We start from the raw sequence: 22,094 nt of genomic DNA on the forward strand, positions 1-22,094 counted from the left end.
ACGAACTTGGCAGCGCGTAAACAAAGGGTTTGAAACCTGTTTGAGAGTTTCCTGTGGTTTTCAGCGAAATTTTCCATGCCTGTACTCACGTGAGGGAGTCAAGTGTCGTCTGTGAGACATTATTTCCACATCTCCTTCAATTCACTGGAATAATCTTGTTCTGAGGTAAGTGATTTTCAATTTATTCATTGTGTAAATTTCGTTACGTACGTCGCGAACGACGATGTTGCCGTTGTTTTGGAATTGACAAATTTTTCTATTGATCTTTTGCTAGAAACGATGTGGAGGCCTTTGCTCTGTCTGATCTTGGCTTTACTATGTCTGAATGTCGCGTCCTTCAAACTTTTCAGGTATAACTTTTTCTCCTTCTTTAATACAACTGATAAAATGCTTTTATTAATTAATAAACAATAAGGTTCAAAAATTTAACTGGACTTTCGAGAGTTTTAAACAAGCAAGTCGGGCTAGAAAGGTTTCGAGCTTCAACGCAGCTTTCGTGCTGAAAACACCCAAAAGCAAGACAGAGACAGACAAAAGTACATGTATGAACAGACAAACGACACAGACACATAAAGACAAAGAGAGATGAATATCGCCGCCCTTCCAGTACATACTGTCCATACAGTTAGAGTTTATTCCTGTAGAAAATGGCTTTTGACGAAATCTGCAATGGACGAACATTACTGCCTTACGAGGAAGTAGCAATGATTCCTTCTCACTTAATTCTACAGAACCTGTAGTTAAGTCTGTTATGCACCTATCAATGGTTTGCCCCAGGATGGGGGGGGGGGGGGGCAACCCACGGGAATTTGACATCGTAAGTTCTCCCAGGGTAGGGATTTTGACATCTAAAATGGTCTGCTGGGTTAGAAATTTAAGAGGAGATATGTGAAATTTGACATTCACTAGGTGCCCAGGGGTGGGGAATTCAACTTTGGATTCTAAAAAATTTCAAATTCCCCTGGGGTTGCCCACCCCCCCCCCCCATCCTGGGGCAAACCATTGATAGGTGCATTAACCTAAGGGAAGGAGGTGGAGCAGGGGTGGGTCTCCCATAAAAGTGGTATTAGGGTGACCACTGTTCCTTTTAGCGGTTAAAATTTGTGATTTGTTACCTGATGGTTAAATCTAGGGGGTGGGTTGGGGGGACTCTGATATGAAAGGAACTGGCCAGTGGGAGTGCTTGTCAGAAAATTTATTTAAAACTTGTAAAGGAGGCTCTATCCTGAAGACCCAAAGTGAGACCTATTCTACACTACATCCCTGACCAAGATGACAAGTAATAGTCCCCAGGGGTTGAGGGGGGGGGGGGTGTCAAATGGGGTCCTTTCAATGATCACCACCATCACTTTTGCAAAATATAGGTGTTTTCCCCTGGACTGTTAAAGCACCATTACTAGTAAGCCGTGTGATCTGGCTGTGCTGTTCCCAGGGGGGGGGGGGGTACACCCTATTATGGCCTATACGGAGAAACTCCGCCTGAAAGGGTACCTTTGTCAGGCTTCAGGTATATAAAAGGGTAAGGATTTCACAAGTTAAGTATACGAAAGTGTAGGGAAATCTGTTATTTAGGTATTCAAAAGGGCCTTTAATTAAAATAAATTATCTCGAACAGACGCAATTTATGGCTGTATTATTTAATTTATTAAGCACTACATGAAAATGACAGGAAATGGACTTGTTCTAAGTCTATGCCATGTCTTTTAGGTATATGAAAGGGGTACCTTTTTTCAGTAAAAGGTATATGAAAGGGGTACAATTTCTGTCAAAATGGTATATAAAAGGTTAAGGGGTTAGAGCTCGGGGCAGAGCCTCCCCATACAAAACATTTTTAAGTAGCCCCCTGGGGTGCTGTTGTGTAACATAATCATAGTTAATAGAGAGAAAAGGTTAAGAAGCCCGGCAAACATCAAAGGAGCAAACAAAGAGGCCAAGATTTAGGTTGGAAGGTCCATGACCGTGCACATCTTATATGTTTTGTGCTAATACACTATGCATGAGTTACATAATCACAATACAGTAAAAACCTATTTTGGCAGTTCAGGCTGATTTGGTTCTTATATAAAGGGTTATAATCTGCAAAATCAGCCTGGAAGTGTTCTTAAGTGTTCTTAAAAAAAGTTTCTTAAAATAAGGAACATACTAGGCTACCAATAGATGAAATCAATATATATGCACACAATTGTATTTTAATTTTAATAAAATTGATAAATCAAGGCAATACTGTACTGTAATTGGGGTGGAACTATTATGTGTGCAATGAAAAGTAGTGTTGATCTTTGATATTTTTCCATATAAGAACAACTTTCATTTTTCAGGCTGAATGTGTTCTTATATAAATGGTACTTTATTTCCTAAAATCAGGCCTGGGTGTTCTTAATCCACTTGTTCTTATACCCGGGTTTTTACTGTATTTTTATTGGTTAGTTACATGAACACACGTAACCACTCATTGTATTTTGTCAGGTTTTGTGCACAGTCAACCCCCAAGCAAACAAAAACCTATAACAAAGAACTTTGCCGGGCTTCATAACCATTTCCCTCTATTTACTATGTTATAATGGACTTTATGATCTGACCTTGACCTTTATCATCAGCAGCACAGAATATGATGATGACAATGACTTCAACCTGTTTGTTTTCACTCAGTGGTGGCCCCAGACACAATGCCAAGCTTATAATGTAAGCTTTTAATGCAATTATTACAAATATTTTCTGCTTCTTGCAGGTCTGTCATTTGTCTGATATACTAATTATTATTATTTTTTTTTAATAAGGGTAATGCAATGAACAAGAGTTGTGTGCCATCAGGAATTACAAAGTGGACGATTCATGGACTATGGTATGATTTCCTTTGGCACAGTTCTATTTCAATAGGTTCCTAGCCTGTTCATCCCCCACACCAGACAATTGTCTGAGTTTTGGAATTCTGCATCAGAGCATGTTCATGCAATGTCACACCATGTGGCCATGCCCCACCCATAAGTCTAGAATTAAAAGAGAAATTGTAACTTAACTGAATGTAATGCACCTATCAATGTTAAGCCGCTGGGGGGGGGGGGGGGGCATAGGCAGGGGATTTGGCAGCAATTGTTTGCCTGCAGTGGGGACTTTTGACTGTTTTAATGGACTTTCTTATAACATTTTATTGAAGTTAAGGGACTCTTTTGAACATCCACAAATGCCCTGGGGTTGGGCATTTGAACAGAAAGTCTCACCTAAGTTCAAATGCCCGGCCTATGCCCGGCATCCCCCCCCCCCAGCAGCATAACATTGATAGGTGCATAACATTATTGTAATAAGACATTGCCCTTATGTTCATGGTACGAATACATGTAATGCTATGTGGAAGTTGGATAGAGAGTAAATTACACTCAAATGAGACAAAAAATTCACTTTCTTACAGAAAGGCCACTTCAAGCCTCTAATCTGTCTGAAGATGTTAGATTGTCTGCTTCCTTTTGTTCTTTGACTCCAAGCTCACATGTCAGTTTACAGTCACTAGACTAGGGGTATCGAATGGTCTTTGCGAGCAGAGCGTTTTTGTTTCAGCACAAGCATTGACAAAGTTATAGTCTTGCGAGCAACAAGCACTTTTCAAAAAGCTTCTTTCAAAAAAACAAGCATGCAAGCACTTGCAAAAATATGCGAGCTCGTGCAAACAAGCACCGGCATAAAGTTTGCGAGCATTCCGAGCAGAAGCGTAATTTTGCGAGCACTGGGCGACCCCTTAGACTTGATGCACATGACTGTTTTTTCTTTCAGGCCTACTGTTGGCGAAGAACATAAACCAGTGTTTTGTAATCACTCGTGGCCCTTTAACGAGGACGTTATAGAGGTAACCTTAGCTCACTGGCTTTACTGTTTATAAATTGGGAGCTTGCTGCCGATTCTAATTGTTTGTGTGTTGACAGGCATGTTTAAATAAGCGCTAACTATAAACCAAGACTAGAGAGATGCGGTGGTTTTATTGTTGGAGATTCTCAGGGTTTTGCTAATTAGGGCCAGCTGCCGGCTTATTTCACTGGCTGATAGAGAACTTAAATCAGGCTGAAATTTCACATGAAAACAAAGACTTACAAAAGGTAAACTTTTAGAGCTGCTATTAGGCCAGAAAAGCCAGCTGGGCTTGTTGAAGAGCCGGCTTAATGTTTTCTTGGGAATTATACATAATAATTTTTTTGTCATAAAAAATGTTGTGGTTATTCATCGTGGTAGAGTACAATAATAAAGTATTATTTCGTTTGTCTCACGACGTAGTCACGTGTGATGGAGATCGCAATGTTTCGACTGCATACTGCTAGTCTTCATCAGGCGATAAGGTCGACTGGTTGTGCGTTAGCTTATAAAGCACACGGCTGCGCTGTGATTGGTTGGTTTTCAACAGCTCTATGCAGAACACTGAGGATCGAAATGTACCAATCAGAGCTGTTGAAAACCAACCAATCACAGCGCAGCCGTGTGCTTTATAAGCTAACGCACAACCAGTCGACCTTATCGCCTGATGAAGACTAGCAGTATGCAGTCGAAACGTTGCGATCTCCATCACACGTGACTACGTCGTGAGACAAACGAAATAATACTTTATTATTAATAATTTTTTTATTAACAGGATTTGAAACCAAAACTGGAGCATCAATGGCCATCTTTGGACTCCCATGATGAAGCTGGATTTTGGTATAAATAATTTATTGCTTTTCAGTGACATCATTGCATAATGACCTATTTGTACAAAGAAAGGTTTCGCGTCCAACTGAAGATGTAATACAAAAAATAATGTTCTTATCAAAATTTTTGTTTCTTTCAGCTGGATTCAACAGTGTATTAAGTAAATCAAATTATCTAATACCAAAGACAACTTGTAAATAAATAATCCTGCATTAACTGTCTGTCCATCCCCCCTGGGGGGTACTCCCCAAAAATTGACTACGGGAGTGTGCTGTTGAGTCTCTGGGACTCTGGACCTGTTCCAGAGAAAAAAAGCTGAATTTGCGATCCTGTTCCAGACAAACATTGGAAAAATAGGTACCCTGTTCTAGACAATATCCACCATGGAAATATATGTAGATAGATATAAAAACACTAGTGTATATCGCAAAGTGCTTACTTGACTTTGTCTATGGCTTGAAGATAAAGCGACAAGGGGTGTGGAGTTTCGTAGCTGAACTTGATCATGCTTAATCAGGATTCTGGGGGGAAACGACCCTGTTCCAGAGTCAAAAGGATTATTTTTATACCCTGTTCCAGAGTCAGAGAGGAAAAAAGAAAACCCTGTTGAGCGGCACATACCCATATAGCCCTTATATGAGAGTACCCCCCCCCCCCCCGATCTGTCTGTCCATCGGTTCACCCATTGGTCCATCAGCAGGCCAGACACTCAGTAAGTCAGCCAGCCAATCCATCAGTCAATTAATCAGCCAGTTGGTCGGTCGGTTGGCCATTCAGTCAGCCAGTGAGTCAGCCAGGGTTCTTCAGTGATACAACCATACAATACAATTTTATTGTCCATACGTGGGACGAGGTCTCCCTCAATGTCCGAGCCAGGGCTCATGTATAAAACGTAGGACTAAAATTAAAATACACTTAAGTATATGCTAAATTAAAAATATAAAAAATTTATCCTACCCATTAAAAATAGAATGAAAAACAAGAACAAAACTAATACCACCCCCCTCTCCTTACCCCATACTGTATAATTAGTTTAAATCAATGGATCAAGTGATAAAAATTATATATATATATATATATATATATATATATAAACGCACAAGGATAAAAAGATAAAAATACATCAAGATCTAAGATCTTTTTAACCTCCAGATCTGAAGTCAGACCATGTGTGCATATGTTAATTTAAATAAGTTCCCACCCCCTGTGCTGGCCACCTAACGTCTTTAAAACAAAAGTGTGTAACATCCCATTTTGTTTGCTTCTTTCAAAGGAAACATGAGTGGGAGAAGCATGGTACATGTTCTACCAATCTTTCGTACTTGGACTCGGAACACAAATACTTTGAAGTCACTCTGTCATTAAACGTCAAGTATGACATATTTAGGTAAGAAAGGCATCAAAGAATTATGGACAATGTAACGGGTTTGACTGTTATGACTTGACAAACCCTTTTTAAACCTTTTTTTACCCTTCTAAATGCGCGTAAGGTGCTCTTTGGAGGCGCGGTCATTGAACCACTTGTGACGTCATCAATTTGCACGTCAGTGGATTTTTGTGATAAGCAGCTGATACAGCTAAGATTGACCGTCCCACAGCACTGTTCATTTTGTATGTTGGTCCAAATTTTGGCTTACGCGCTTGCACTAAAGTAAAATATTGTTAGTACATTTTTACATGAAATCTTTATCAAAATGATGCAGCAGTGTGAAAAAGTGCTTTTGTAGCAAATTTAAAGGAAATTCAGGATCATAGCACCAAATATTCAGTTTAACGGTTAACGAAACACGGTTTTTTTTAGAAAATTCAGGAGTAAAAGGGTTTAAAAACTGCGATCGTTACTTGCTCGTTACATTCTAGCCCAGGGGGGGTACTCCGGCTTGTAAATGACGGGGATGATCGAAGGATTTTTTTGGGTTTGAAATTTTCGATTGCGGGATTTTTTTGGGTTGGAAGATTTGGCAAGTATTTTTTTGGGTGACTTGATTCAAATAGGGGATTTTTTTGGGTATTAAAAACAAACTAAAGTGGCCTTGGTGTATTTATGGTATGATGAATAATCAAACTCGAGCGTTATTGCCCCTCCTGGCAATTTAGGGGTAATTTGACAAGGGATTTTTTTGGGGGGTTATTTTTGGGCCAGGGATTTTTTTGGGTAATGTCGGAAGACTTAGGGATTTTTTTGGGTCCTGAGTTTTGCCTTCATTCGATCATCCCCGTCATTTACAAGTCGGAGTACCCCCCTGGGCATTCTAGTAAGCTGTAATAAAGTTATCCCTGATAGCTTAGTACGAAGATGTGCCTTAAAGGTCAAATGAACAGAAATTTCAAAATGCCATTTTAACCAATCAAACGCTAAAACTATCCATTATTGAGTAAAATAAAGAAAAATTTTTGCTTTCCGAGCCTTAAAGCGTGAATTACAGCAAAAAATACGAAGATCTCCGAAGGCTTCACGAAAACGTTTTTGAATGACTGCGCACTGAAATGGAAGGAATGGAACGAGTTTGTGACGTCATAATTGGTGTTTTTGAAGACGACCGCAGACCGATTCCGCAGACCGGACCGACGCCAACGTCAACGACATCTTCTGGTGCAAAATGAATTTATATTTTACTTGAGAATCTCGCAGCTTTCCGGGCGCATTCTGCTTATTTATCGCTTTAAGAAATAGCTTCCACTGAATATTCAAAGAAAGCGTTCAACCCCAAATAGAAAAACCAAAAATTAGCCGTCGTGGCTGACGTTGTCCAAAATACGCAGAATTTCGTCATTTCACGCTGTTGTTCGGCAGAGAACGGCTTTGAAGTGTACCAAAATTCAAAACGCACGTGCATAGTTAACGCGCGTGCAGAACGGCTTTGAAGTGTACCAAAATTCAAAACGCACGTGCATAGTTAACGCGCGTGCAGATAATTCTGCTCATTAACGTTAAATGCTAATGAGAAAGAACGATAGAGATTCCTGATTTGTTTTCATACCAGCGTGCATTCTACCTATGTCTGACATGACATGCAAAACGACAGCAAACAAAACTTTAAGCTATTTTTGTGCTTTAGCTATTCTATTTAAAAAAGAGCCTCTCTAAACAACAACCAACAATCAATCCACTGAAAAACGGCCGAACAGAACGAAATAACTGCTTGAAATGTCACTAAACCGCACATTTATTTAGATTTTAAGATGCCGTCTGCGGAATCGGTCTGCGGTCGTCTTCAAAAACACCAATTATGACGTCACAAGTTTTTATTTCCGACAATTTTTCCGAGCACTCTACGATTATGACAGCCTTAAAAAAGCATTTTTCAACTTGCAATATCTCTGCGATGTTATGACCGATTGCTTTGAAACTTTGGGATATGTTCATTTGGCTCTTAATAAACACATGGGCAAAAAATAACAATAATCGAAATTTCTGTTCATTTGACCTTTAAGTGTCGATTGTTACCCAGGCCTTAAACAAGTACTTATTGAATGGGGCGGCGTTGTTCGTTCGTTTCGTTTCGTTTCGTAACGTTTCTTTTTTTCCCGAGATTGCTTTCTCGAAACGCATCCGTAACAAGTCAGAGAGGATGGTACATAGACTTGCTCCAAGTCGCTCGTTTTTTCTTTGCATCTATAGTTACTTAAATAAAATCGCTTTGAAATCAAGCGCGAAAGACCACTTTAGTAAAAATCGCCTTTGAAATCGCGCGGGACTCATTTCTGTGAACGCGCGCGCGAAGGAAAAGAAATGACACTTGCCGAGGAATGGCTTGTTCCGCCACGATCCTCCCAGGGCTTGAGACTAACTTTTTAACTCACTGGTTTACTGGCTAGTGACATGTCAGATTTTACTAGCCAAAAGTAATTTTTCACTAGTTAGGTATATTGATTTCTATCAAGAACAGTTGACTTTTCCGAGTTTTTCACTAGCCAAATGGCTAGTAGGAATGCTAAACCTGGTAGCCAAAACCTAAATTTTAGTAGCCTTTGGCTAGTTGGCTACCGTTAGTCTCGTGCCCTGCCTCCGCCATTTTGTTTCTCATGCCCGCACGCGCCCTCCGTTTCCGTATCCAGCGGTCTCCTGCGAATCTCACGAGCAACTTGGAGCAAGTCTAGATGGTACTGTATTTAGATGGATTGATACTACTGCATGGGCCACAAAAATGGCAGGCGTGTAGGGTTGTTGTCCTCCGCTTTTAAAACATCAAACTTGGTGGATTTTCACTGACACGTAAATTTTACGTGCGTGAAAAAATTCACAGACAATTTATGAACAACTTGCGTAAACGTTTACGCAAGTCGTTCACACATTTTCTCTAAATTTTTTCACGCACGTAAAATTTACGCGTCAGTGGAAATCTAGCCTTTAAAGAATTAACAAAATTTAAGGTGAACTCGACAATCTTAAGATTTAAAAACTAAGTTGATAATTTGACATGAATTTTTTTCCAGTTGTTTTTACATGTAGGTAGGTAGGTTGGTAGGTAGGTAGGTAGGTAGGTAGGTAGGTAGGTAGGTAGGTATAGGTAGGTAGGTAGGTAGGTAGGTAGGTAGGTAGGTAGGTAGGTAGGTAGGTAGGTAGGTAGGTAGGTAGGTACGTAGGTAGGTAGGTAGGTAGGTAGGTAGGTAGGTAGGTAGGTAGGTAGGTAGGTAGGTAGGCAGGTAGATAGGTAGGTAGGTAGGCAGGTAGGTAGGTAGGTAGGTAGGCAGGTAGGTAGGTAGGTAGGTAGGCAGGTAGGTAGGTAGGTAGGTAGGTAGGCAGGTAGATAGGTAGGTAGGTAGGCAGGTAGGTAGGTAGGTAGGTAGGCAGGTAGGTAGGTAGGTAGGTAGGTAGGTAGGTAGGCAGGTATGTAGGTAGGTAGGTAGGTAGGTAGGTAGGTAGGTAGGTAGGTAGGCCGGGGGTAGGTAGGTAGGTAGGTAGGTAGGTAGGTAGGTAGGTAGGTAGGTAGGTAGGTAGGTAGGTAGGTAGGCAGGTAGGTAGGTAGGTAGGTAGGTAGGTAGGTAGGCAGGTATGTAGGTAGATAGGTAGGTAGGTAGGTAGGTAGGTAGGTAGGTAGGTAGGTAGGTAGGTAGGCAGGTATGTAGGTAGATAGGTAGGTAGGTAGGTAGGTAGGTAGGTAGGTAATAGGTAGGTAGGTAGGTAATAGGTAGGTAGGTAGGTAGGTAGGTAGGTAGGTAGGTAGGTAGGTAGGTAGGTAGGTAGGTAGGTAGGTAAGACTTTATTTATGAGGGTGACCCGTGACAGTTGCTTGGTTAGCTTGTTGGGTGCACGATTGATTAACTGAGTGAATAGACCTGTCGGGTGTTTGACAATGATGACTTGTTCTCCCACTTATGCTGATAAGATTTACACATGATGTAATATTATCACCTCATATGTCTGAGTTCAACACCCAAGAAATCTAGAACCTGTGAATGTTATAGAACTGTTATTACAGTAGAACCCCGGTACCTCGAACTCTGAAGGGAAACGAAAAACGCCTCGAGTTACCGGGGTTTCGAGTTATCGGGGTTGATTGAATATTCAATTTGCCATGTTAATACGTGATAGTTTATCGATTTTTCAGCACTTCAGTACACAGTATAGTGCAAATTAAACTTATCTCGTTAGGAACTCTCACACCCGCTCTCACACGATCGTACGTTTTTATGATAAGAGTGAAAAATGACTGTCAGCTACATAATCTATTCGTTGCTCTTGTTAAAATCGAATTGCTGTAGTGTTATTTAAGTATTTAAATCCGATCACACGACAAGAAGAGCTAAATGGGATATTTCAATGGGCATCCGTGGCAAGCTGCAAGAACCAAAATTCGAGTTTATAGTGTATATTTTTTTTTTCAGAGATGACGCGGTGAAAATGTGTTCCCTTTAATTTTACGTCGTACATTTTTGTTCACCAAGTTTTCTAGACTCGGCTTGTTAACACTGCGTTTGTTGTTTTATAATACAGTATAATTAAATACATCTTTCATTTGATTGTTCTCTAGTGTCCTACAACAGAAAGGGATTGTACCATCCAATGAGAAGACATATCAGGTGGGTCCATGTGCTTAAACCTCGACCCTTCACTCTAAAGAAAACATCTTGTCTGAATAAAGACTTGAGAAATCTTCATAATTTTAAGATTGCAAAAACTGGAGAATTGTCGCTTCGGAGTAATCACACAAATTTAACTATTTTTCCTACATTTTTCTGCAGGTGAAGGATATTGAAAGAGCCCTTTTGGACTCATACCAAGTTCATCCCACCGTCTATTGCCTGCCCGTTAAGGTAGGGTTATCCCGCAAAATTAATCATCTAAAATTGCTGCGTGATCAGCGTAAACGCGGGTACGAGAAATATGAGCGCGCGGGACCTTTTCTTCTCACTCACGCGCGTGGAACCGTACGCGCGCGGCCGCTTCTGTTGCTCTCGCGTTACTTTATTAGTTCAACATAAATACCAACTTTACAAACCTGAACAACCTGAACAGTCAAGTTGATCATTAATTTAGTATTACGACTAACATCGTAGGTTTATATCTTAGCAATAATTTCTCATACTCTTCCAATCTTCAAAGAAGCCGGTGTTTTGCGTCGTAGCTCGTTAAGTTTTTCCCCCTCGCTTTGCTATCACACGGTTTGCTTGTTCAGTCATTCTACGAGAGATTCATTAACGGGTAACTTTATATCATTAGTTCCAAAAGCGCTCCTAAACTAAAAACAATGCTCTATCAAGCATAGGGAGAGAAAAAAAAAACACCGCTAAATATTTTTGTAACCAAGAGGGCGAGTATTCCTACTTGTTGGGCTGGAGCGTTGCGAGAGTGCTAACTAGGAAACAAGGAAAATGTGTGAGGAAAGGGAGGGGGGGGGGGGGGTACATACCTATGTATGCCATTCTTTGGGATGATTACCCAGACTGTTTCAAAGATCACATTTCATCACACTGCAATGTGTAACTTGTGTTTTTCTCTTCTTAGGGTTCTCAGATGTTAAGCTATGTTGAGTTGTGCCTGGATAAAACGCCAAGTTTGATTGATTGCATGAACAGCACTGCACACTGTGATCACGATAAACCCGTGCAGTACCCGACTATTGTGCGACTAGACTGAGCGTGCTGCAGAAGCTTATTGACCAATCATATCTCACTGGACCACGAGCAACTGCAATGTCTTTAAATGGGTTTATTTAGAGAGGGCTGGCTGACGTTTTTTAGGGCTATTTTGCGACCTTCAAACGGGTCTTTAATGAAATGAAACTAATAAATAATTGTTTTAAACTGTAAAAAATAAGGAAAGGAGTAGGTTTATCAGGTTTTTAAGTAAAATGGACAAGTTTTTAATGAATTCTTTTTTTGATAGCCTGCTAAGCTGACGTATTTTCCCGCAAGCGCAATTGCAAAGCAATAGCAGTGGGAAAACTGGCCAGCTAAGCAGACTGTCAATTTTTTTGAAAGCATGATTTATTATCCTCTCAAATCTCTTCGTTCGTTACGATGCAAGGTTGCACGGGTAAACGAACATTCATTGTTTATAAGTTTGCATATACATGAAAAGCTATTAACCCTTTATTTTTTTAACAATAAAGATTGTTGGGTCGTTTTTACCATAAAAGCAATATTGTGTCGTTCTTCAGTCAAACAATTGCTTTGACATCGTCATTGAAAAGTACAGAGCTCATCAAAACTAAAGAAAACACATTATGTCTTTCAGCCGTCAATCGAAACCGTGCGTGCCGTACCGTTGCCATAGTGACAAAGTTTTTGACATCTTTTTGATAACTTTCTGATGACTTCTGTTTCAAATGGCCAATCAAAATGGAGGACGTGAGGGAGGCGGAGCTTAGAGCAGACGTCGAATTTGACAACTCTTCTTGCACTTTTACTTGCCAGTTGAAATGAAGAACGAAAGCCAGCAGAAAGTTGTCAGAAAGATGTCAAACATTAATCAAAGACTTTGACTAGTTGCAATGGTACGACGCCGTTTTCATTGGATCACAAGCGACGGACGGAGTCAAAAGCGGAATAGGAAGAAAATGAAAATGTCTGATTCTTCCGACTCGGATTCCGTTGGGTTTATTGCCCCCCCCCCCCCCCCTTACGTCTCCGATTTTGTATTTTCACTACAGTCAACTCTCTCATAACGGACACCTCTATAAGACGGGCACTTCCATAAGACGGACACCTGGTGTTGGTCCCGTTCCTGCCTTTTTCAGTCATTTTACTGTAACTTAACTCCCTTTAAGACGGACACCTCTCTAAGACGGACAGTTGCAGCCGGTCCCGACGGTGTCCGTTTCAGGAAAGAGTTGACTGTAGATCGCATTGGCGGCGCAACAGGGGGGTAGGAGGCTGTAGCCCCCCCCCCCCCTCAAACTAAAATTTTGAGGCCCTCCACGCAATCGCTGTGAAAAATTGGTTTCTTAAGATATTCCGTCTCGTGATTGTTTCAAAAGGATCGTTTTTTGACGAAGTTGTATGTTGTAGGACTTTTAATCAACAAACCTCCACTCCCCAGAATGCCACTTGTAGAGGTCCACAAACTGTTTATATTTGTTTTGACGTTATAATTATCTTTGACATTGGCGACTTCAGCGCCTCATTTTATGCCCTCTAACGACAAAAGAGCGACACAAGAAGCAATGGTCAAGAAGCACCATGAAGTAAGATCGTCTGAAGTGTCTTTTCACAAACTGCAAAAAGTTAAGGCCAAATCTTGTTAAATTTAATAAAGTGATTTCTTTCACTGAGAACAATCGCGAAGAAACGGATGACGTCTTGTCTACTGACGGTGTAGAACTTGCTCAGAATACTAAAAGTTGCTAGAACGGAAAAAAGCTGCTCCAAATATGAAAACCTGCCGAGTATTTTTTGAACAGTCTTTTAGACCAAACGCCAATATCTCGTCCACATTTCAAGCAATGCAAAAACTCTCTGCTCATCTTATAAATCATGTTTTGCGGTGTTAATTTCTGGTTGTTCTTTTAGAGGAGATAGTTTTTCTCAAAGAAGTTGTAAAATTGGTGGGGAAATACGAAAAAGTGAAGATTTAATGTAGTTTTATTATCAGAATTTGAAGTAAAAAAAAAATAGTAGGTGGACACCAAACTGTCCCTCACAACCTGGGGTGCTCTTGCGTGCGAGGGTGAACATAATTTTTTTCTTTTCTTTCCCATTTCTTTAATGCAACTATTAATGGTTTGCCCCAGGGTGAGGCGAGGGGAGGGGCAACCCACGGGAATTTGACTTAGCGTAGCTCTACCTGGGTAGGGATTTTGACATCCACAACAGTCCCCCTCGGTGAAAAAATTTACATTGTCCCCATCTTGGATCAGTGGAAGGTGGAAATGCCTTGCCAAGTGTGGGAATTTGACTTTCAATGGAGACCAGACCCAAGGGTGGGGAAATTGACATTTGAAAACCTGAAAATGTCAAATTCCCCTTGGGTTGTCCGCACCCCCATTTTGGAGCAAACCATTGATAGGTGCAAAAACCTCTTCAAATTTTAATTCACTCAAATTGAGCCCTTGCTCTCCTAAATGTTGCGTGTACAGTCAACTCTTTCTAAGACGGACACCGTCGGGACGGGCCCCCACTGTCCGTCATTAAGATGATAAAGATAAAGTTAAGGGCTATGCACAACGAATACGCGTCTGTTTTAGTGTGTTTAAAGTCGATTACTTTAGCAAAACCTATAAAGTGGACCAAAAATAATATCAGAAGATTGAATTTTAGTATGTTTTAGAATGTTTTAGAATTTTAGTATGTTTTAGTATGTTTTAGAATTTTAATTTAAATAGTGTCCCCATTTACTGGTTTTTATTACTGCTATTTTAGTAGACACTTTAATAAGGTTTCATTCATTCATTCAATTACTCAAGTGACTTAATTTTTTTATGGTAAAGGTATTGATGTCATGTTATATACCTCAGTTAAAGGTCCAGACAGACCAGTTAGAGAGGGAACCCAAAGAAGGGAACAAACAATTAAGAGAGGGGAAACAAAGAAAGAAGTGTCCATAATTATAACTTCAGTCTAAGGAAGGTATTTTTCTTTTAGGTCTGAGAGAGAGGTGGGGGGGGGGGGGGGAAAGGCAATAATATGTTGTTAGAAAAAATATCAGCATCCTCCATGAAAGGAAGTTTGGTTGTTATCCCCACCTCAGGCCACCAACCCCTTCAAAATCAAATTTCTGCTTTTGAGACCTTTACCTCATTAAAATTTCTGGTGACTTCCTTTGATGGGTTTTGATATATATTTTTTTTAATCTAGCAATATATCTTATATTCAGTCAGAATGGAACACTGCAATGTATAAACGAAAGAGACTAATTTTATAATGTGGTATATATTAGATTTAGTAGACAGAAATTTCTAATTCTTATAATACAGGGCCGCTGTAAACAAGCAGAAACAAGAGACCGTTTGACCTTTCTCGCAGCTTAAAAGCTAACTCCCGCGTATCGCGCGTATGTCGTTTATCGGATGTCACACACTACAATATAACGCAATCTACTGTGTCTGCGAAGAAAATGTATTATTAACTTTGTATCCTTGGCCTGTGAATTAATAACTACTGTATTTATTTGAATTCCATCAGATCCTAGCTATGCTATTTAGACAATCACCAACATTGCTTCTTAGATTTAAAAAAAGAACACTGCAATTGGATAACAGTTTTTATCACGCACAAGGTGTCAGCTACTTTTATTTACGTTGAGTTTTTGACAAATTTCCTCAAAATTATGTTAGACCCTTTGTGAAACGTTATCGCTTCTGCATGCACTGCATGCCGTTTTTTATAGGTGAAGGACATTGAAAGGGCACTTTTCGACTCTTACCAAGTTCATCCGACAGTCTGCTGCTTGCCCGTTAAGGTAAGAATAGTTACTAATTGCTGGTTTTCACTGTCACGCAATCAAAAAATAAATTCGAAACCATTCAACTACAGAAGCTATGAATTTCAAATATTATAGATGATAAATGGATAAATAATTTCTCCAAGTTTCGGGTCTGTGCGGTGTACCGTTCGCGAGTTATTTTCCGAACCTTTCCACGCAAATTTATAAAGCTTAGTATGGAGCCGCCATAACTGTGTCCTGCCGAGGGACACAGTAATGGCCGCCGTGATGTCAGAGAAACCATCTGGAACTCAATTCTGTTTACAACAGCGGCCATCCTTGGCTTAAGAGCTAGTACACTTTCACATAAACACCACTTATTATATCTGAAATGTTCATTCTGCACAAAATGGAAAGGAAAGGCCTTTTTTCAAACAAAACAGCTTTGTCACGGCACTCAGCTTGATGTCACATACGACGGAGAACTCAAATATTCAAAATGCTCCGTTTTAAAAACGAATGAACTGCCAAGACGAAAGCAGCAACAAATCTAATTGTTAGTTCTACCTAGATGTCAACCTTAGTAACCCGGTTAGTATTGCGACTGTCAACAGACCTCAACAGTGTTTTATACCTTGGCAAAATTCTGTCAAACTTTACCAATCTTCAAACAAGCCGGTGTTTTGCCTCGTAGGTAGTTGAATCTTTTTGTCTTGGGCTTTGCTATCACACGGTTTGTTTGTTCAGTCATTGTACGGGAGATTCATTACATGTAACGGAGAATTTTATCTCAATAGTTCTAAAGGGGCCTCTAAATTGAAAACAGTGTTCTATCAAGCATAGAGAGAGAAAATAACACCGCTAAAAACACCTAATTTTTATTTCAAAGAGTGCGAGCATTCCGATAGAGGATATCTAATCAGTCATCTTCATGTTGGTTTGGAGCGTATGTGAGAGTGCTTATTACGAATTGAGGAAAGTGAGCCATTTAGTGGTCATTGAGGATATTGCTCGAGAAATTATCCCGTTATGTGTTTACCGTTTGGGGGGGGGGGGGGGCACTGTCTTCTTGGAATTTTCCAGTGTTCTCCAAATCAGACCATAATACTTCATTGTCTATATCCTTATTCAGACCTGGCCGCTTGCGTACTATCTGTAGTAGTGTAAATTCGCGCGATATTTACTTTGAGCAATTTTTTTCGCCCGCTTGAAGATGAAAAGCCCGATGAGGAGAATCAAAGACAAAACAGTTCAATAACCGTTCTCTTTTGGAGCAGTATGCTTATAAACAGTACCTTACAAAGGGGAGCACCCCCCTGAACAGTGACGAAAAAGACCACTTAACGACACACTACAAATTTGTAACTTGTGTTTTTTCCCTTCTTAGGGTTCTCAGCAGATGTTAAGCCATGTTGAGCTGTGCCTGAATAAAGTACTAAACCCGATTGATTGCATAAACAGCACCGCACGCTGTGATTACAACAAACCCGTGCAGTACCCACCTATTGTGTGACTGGATAGCGTGATATTTAGTATTTATTAACCGAGCAGGAGGTCTGTATGGCAGAACCTTGACCGAGGTCGTGAGTAAAGACCGAACGCAGTTAATATGCGCTGAGATGCAATCTGGTGCATTTTGAGACACAATTAGTGTCCTTAGACAGGGAATGCTTACTTCATGTGCACTGACCTCTTCGCGTCGGCGGGATGAATTATCCGATATAGTTACTTATATACTTTAATTATAACAATATTTTTTTTTTTTTTTTTTGGGGGGGGGGGAACCTGAAAACTACCCCTCAAATGCCCTAGATAGAACCCTGGTCTAGATGGGAACGAGTCAAGGGAAATAGTAGCGCTTATGGGAGAGTTAGAATGCAATTTTATTCTTTGTAATACTGTTGCAATAAAGCCATTGTTGGATCGTTTTTTAATACTTTGAAAGCAATGTTGTATGGTTTTTCAGTCAAACCGAGTTGGTTTGACATCGTCATTGAGAATTACAGAACTTAGCAAAACGAAAGCAAACACATTATATCTTTTGTCCGTCAATTGAAAACGTCTCTTATTGGTTTACAGGGCTGCGCGGCGTACTGTTGGCACTTCACAATTTTTTAAAATAATTAATAGCTTTGACAGCTTTGTTACATTTGATTGACAATTTTTCTGATGGCTTCTGTTTCAAATGGCCAATCAAAGTGGAAGACGGGAGGGAGGCGGAGCTTAGATCGGACGTAGGACTTGTCAACTCCGCCTCTCATAGTCCTTGCACTTTGATTGGTCAGTTTAAACGGAACCCAGTTGAAAGTAATGTTGTAAAAAGATGTCAAAACTATCAATAACTTTTCTGGTGGCAACGTCACGACCCCGACCCGTAAGACACTCGAGAAAAATGTTCTAGCCAATCAAAGCAAACCGGTTGACTTTTTCAACCAATCAGGAGCGAAACCAAAACCACGTGCGACTCGCGTTGGGCGCTTTTCGGCGCCGGTTGCCGGCGCCTCATTTCTATTCGAATTCTGATTGGTTGCTTTCGTTTGCTGTGATTGGACAAATGTGGTTACTTTGGCCGTGACTTGGTCATTATCACTGAACAAGGGGGAGGGGGTGAGTGGAAAAAAGTTATCAACTTAATATTGAAATAAATCCCAAAGGGGTCTTGTGGTAAAACACTCTTCTTTAGGAAAACAATTCAAACAATAAAAGCGTGGCAAATACTCAAAAGAACCGACCTATCAAAGGAAATGTAAGCCTTCGCAAACACTCTTTGCTTTGTCGTTTGCCGAAGACAAGAAAGCGGATTACGTCTCACGTTTGTTTTTTCCCGCGAACTGCAAAACAACAACTTTTGCCGTTTGCCGTTTATGCCAAAGTGGGAAGTTTCGTGTTTTATAGTACACGTGAATAAGAAAATTATTATAAATTAAATTATCAATAATTAGAGAAAAAGTAATTAAACAGAATCCCTTTTAAGCCACCGCACTGCGCCTTCCACAAATGAGGGTTCGCGAAAATTCCACCAGATTCGAACCAGATTATTCAAACTGTAGCTCAATCTAGGCCGAAGTTGGTTGGCTTGGCTAACGTAGTATGGGAGACGTTCTTTTCTAGAGATCATATACCCAAACGAAATGCTCGCATTGGTAGCAGCCCTATTTCTGTCCACGCTTGGTTCACAACAAATTATCCTTCGAAATGCACGCTGGAAATCTTGATGCAGCGCTCCGTACAGCACTGGGTTCACTGCCGCGTTGAAAAACACGAATACGGTGGAGCTGTACTCGAGCGCGCGCGGGACGGCCTCGCGGTTCACGAAGATCGCCCAGAGGTTCGCGATTCCTCGCGGAATCCAACAAAATACGAACGCCATGACAACTGCAAGAAGCATTTTCGTGACACGCGTTTCCATTAATTTACGTCGCCTACTTCGCCTCGCTCGAGCGGTCGCAGATGTATTTTTGAGATCTGAAAATCCCGATTCAGCAATGTTATCTGTTGATGCAGCAATGTTTTCTCTTGACGTAGCAAGATTATCAAAAGATACACTTCTGATAGCTTTCGGTGGGTCCGCATCGATGCTGTTACTAGATTCAGTACGATTTTTGATTTCTCTCTGTGACAATTCAAAACTCATGGTTTTCTCGAATATCCGCTTACTTTGCAAGCGTACATGCCTGTAAACATTTAAATAAAGAAAAGCGCCAAGTATAGATGGTATAAAGTAGCACATGATTTGAACCGTAATCGCATAAGCCATTGCTTCAGACCAAAGTATGTTGCAAAATAGTGTACCGTGTATAAATCCAAGCTTGCCCCATCCAAAAAACGGCAGTAAAGTCCATATCAAAGAATAAAGCCACCCTAATAGCACAGTAATTATAGTGCCCTGCTTGTTACAGCGCGTTTCATACGAGTGAGGGTACGCAACAGCGATGTATCTATTTATACTGATGTGCAGTAATGCCATTATTTGACCCGCGGTCAAGAAAGCATTGATGAATCCGGTGAGCTCACATATCGCCCAAGGCAAGACCCATTCTTGTGTAATCGCTAGAGCCATAACAAACGGTACAATTGTAACCGTGATCGACAGATCCACAATGGCCAAATTCACTACAAGGATGGCGGCTGTTGTTCGTAGACTTTTGGTGCGACGGACTGCAACGATCACCAAGATATTGCCAAAAATCGCGAATACCATTGTACAGCCCATGGCGGCGACAGAAACCAAAGATGCGGTCGAAAGTTTATCAACTGGGCCCGTAGAATTGGATTGATTAGTCAGCCGAGGAATAGATGCGTTGTCCATAATGACAAAAACTGTGCTGCTAATAAAATCAACAGTACGACATCGGCTAAAGCTGCTGCAGAATTCGAAGCAGCGAGATTTTGTATGGTCGTTAGCCGATCAACGGCCGTAGTCGGCAGTTGATTACATCAGTTGTAAATCCTTCGAAATTATTTAACGACCCAGGAATCGACGAAGAAAATTCTTGTGCCACCCACAAACATCCGGGAGAGACAATGTCATAATTATTATTTTTTTCAAAGGGAAGCTGCCAACGACTTGTGACTAATATGTTCACCCTTACTGAATTTATGCAAAGCCGGTTTTGTCCATGACCTGACAGTCCTAATTTGGCCTGCAGACTTCCGTAACGTAAACTTCAGTGTAGAGTTACATACAAACGACAAGAAGCCAAATTTAGAGTGAAAAATCTTAAGAACGATGCATATTTTGTATTTCTTTTACACAGAAAAATAAAAAGCCAATTAAGTGCAATTGTTCTAAACTCGAAAACGATTAGTTGATATTTCAAAGGGCTTATCAGTTATCCCTGAAAACAACGAAATACCACGCACGTATATTTTCATTAGGCTTTTATAAAATGTTCTAAACTAGCTAGTATTTAGTTAATAGTCCAATTTCGTTAGAAGTGTTGAAAGCTATTTTGCCGCAAAACTGTCAATATAATTTCTTTTTAGGGTTTTTGTCATGAAAAATTTAAAATATACAAGTAAAATTCTATTTTTAAATTTACACTCGAGCGATATTCAATTGGCGGTACTTTAATTTTCGGTTTTAAATTTTAAAAATTGATTTTCCTTTCCGATGCCGCAAAAATTAGTGAGGTAAGCGGACTCTTGTTAAAACACTACTTGACACATATATTTCCCGGCTTGTCAAAGAAAAATAAACATAGTCCAAAATCTCCTGTTTTGATTCGCATTGCTTTACGTAAACGAATTACTTTATTTGCTGAAGAGGGCGTATATCGACGTAAAATCTACGTAAGGGCCTCTCTACGACAAGAAAAATACAGCTGACGAATTGGTCGTCACGAATTTGACTTCAGTCTGAGCTGAGTATTTTATCTTAAGAAACGACGCCTGTCAAGAAATGAACAAGTTTGACGTTTTTTTTTTCGTTCGACAACTCAGATTTTGGATAAACGGATCACAAATCGAGTGTCCAAACAAGCTGTCATGAAATATTGTGTCGTTTTGGAAAAAAAAAAAAGAAAGAAAGAAAGAAAAGAACCCACTTATAATCCAAACACGCGGAACTGTAATGTAAGATAGGCCAAAAAAAGAAAAAGGCTTCAGTATTAAAAGTGTTTTTTTTTTTTTCACCATAAAATCGGTTCCTTTGTAATTTGATTCCTGAAAGAAAAATTCTCGTGATGAGAAAATCCACCTGTCTCGTTTTTTTTGTTTTGAATAAGGATGAAGATCTGTCAACCATTTATATTTGATTTTATTTTTTGTGTTTGTCTTGATTCTGAAATTTATCATAAGAAAACTTGCCAAATATAGCCTTACTAAATGTGTTTGTACTGGACCGTTTAGACCTTCGTTTAAAGGAGCTACCGTAAATCACGTTCACGATATTAAAAGTCATTTTTCTGATGTACGGGATTCATTTTCAAATTAAAGCAAACCTTGAAATTATTGTTTTCTAAAAGAAGTAATAAAATACCGAAAATAAACAAGGATGGGTTACGATTGAAAAAGATTAGGATGGATAATGAGCGACAAACTTGAAAAAAATTGGCCATTTTTTTATTCAAGATGCGCTTACGGTCCTCGACGTATTAGCCTACGTAGCTGGTCGCGTAAGCTGGCGGTTTTGTGCCGCGAATTCGCCGCTTTTTGTCGCGCGTTAAGATTGTGTTAAGTCAGAAGTTGCGCGAAAAACCGTCACCGGTGTCATGTTAGCCCCAACAAAAGCGCCAGCTACGCTGGCTATGACTTATTGCAATTGGATGTTGTTACCCAGATTCTAACAGCGATGACGACTTGGTGTTCCATTTTCGCGGTGGAAAAATGTTATGCTTTCACTACTATTTGACGAATATCGTGAAAGCTCCGGGGGGGCAATTTTTTGAGGAGGAGGGGTGTAAAAGAGAGGGGGACTTACTGGAAACGAAGTGGACTTGTACATGTTTTAGTGCTGTTTTGTAACACAACCATGTTCACAAAAAAGCAGCAATGATAAGAAACTCTGGTGGACAAATATCCTTAAAAGCTAGGGTAAAGTTGCTTTTTCCGTCTATAAATAAATTGTCATAGGGAAAGGGGCGCTTAAAAGAGAAGGGAGCTTATTAAAAAGGTGAAC

The 22,094-nt window shown here is 40.1% G+C and overlaps 2 protein-coding genes across 3 annotated transcripts; one reads left to right on the top strand and one right to left on the bottom strand.

Moving 5' to 3' along the window:
- The first annotated feature begins 7 nt into the window (after nt 1-7).
- Nucleotides 8-17,198, top strand: LOC144635069 (ribonuclease Oy-like). 2 transcript variants are annotated; one of them, XM_078494141.1, is made up of 10 exons: nt 8-165; nt 275-350; nt 2,598-2,682; nt 2,778-2,842; nt 3,766-3,838; nt 4,613-4,677; nt 5,942-6,055; nt 10,644-10,692; nt 15,440-15,511; nt 16,863-17,198. In XM_078494141.1, exons 2-10 carry the CDS (start codon nt 280-282, stop codon nt 16,986-16,988), a joined length of 720 nt encoding a protein of 239 aa, XP_078350267.1. In that variant the 5' UTR covers nt 8-165; nt 275-279; the 3' UTR covers nt 16,989-17,198. The 2 variants fall into 2 exon arrangements, with proteins under 2 accessions (XP_078350267.1, XP_078350266.1); XM_078494140.1 differs by lacking the exons at nt 15,440-15,511; nt 16,863-17,198 and adding exons at nt 10,855-10,926; nt 11,618-12,209.
- Nucleotides 17,199-17,521: 323 nt separating this feature from the next.
- On the bottom strand, nt 17,522-20,070 carry LOC144634988 (melatonin receptor type 1A-like). Its single transcript, XM_078494041.1, has one exon. It carries the CDS (start codon nt 19,782-19,784, stop codon nt 18,429-18,431), a length of 1,356 nt encoding a protein of 451 aa, XP_078350167.1. The 5' UTR covers nt 19,785-20,070; the 3' UTR covers nt 17,522-18,428.
- Between the last annotated feature and the right edge of the window lie 2,024 nt (nt 20,071-22,094).

The sequence above is a fragment of the Oculina patagonica genome, chromosome 13 (assembly GCF_052425735.1).
Source record: "Oculina patagonica isolate OP01 chromosome 13, crgOcupat, whole genome shotgun sequence".
Lineage (NCBI taxonomy): Eukaryota > Metazoa > Cnidaria > Anthozoa > Scleractinia > Oculinidae > Oculina > Oculina patagonica.

What these genes read in the sequence shown, in the direction of transcription:
- LOC144635069 (XM_078494140.1), top strand. Translation starts at nt 280, where the DNA reads ATGTGGAGGCCTTTGCTCTGTCTGATCTTGGCTTTACTATGTCTGAAT. An exon ending in TTAACGAGGACGTTATAGAG is followed by an intron (nt 3,839 to 4,612) that starts GTAACCTTAGCT and finishes TTTTATTAACAG; the next exon opens with GATTTGAAACCAAAACTGGA. An exon ending in TCTATTGCCTGCCCGTTAAG is followed by an intron (nt 10,927 to 11,617) that starts GTAGGGTTATCC and finishes TTCTCTTCTTAG; the next exon opens with GGTTCTCAGATGTTAAGCTA.
- LOC144634988 (XM_078494041.1), bottom strand. Translation starts at nt 19,784, where the DNA reads ATGGACAACGCATCTATTCCTCGGCTGACTAATCAATCCAATTCTACG.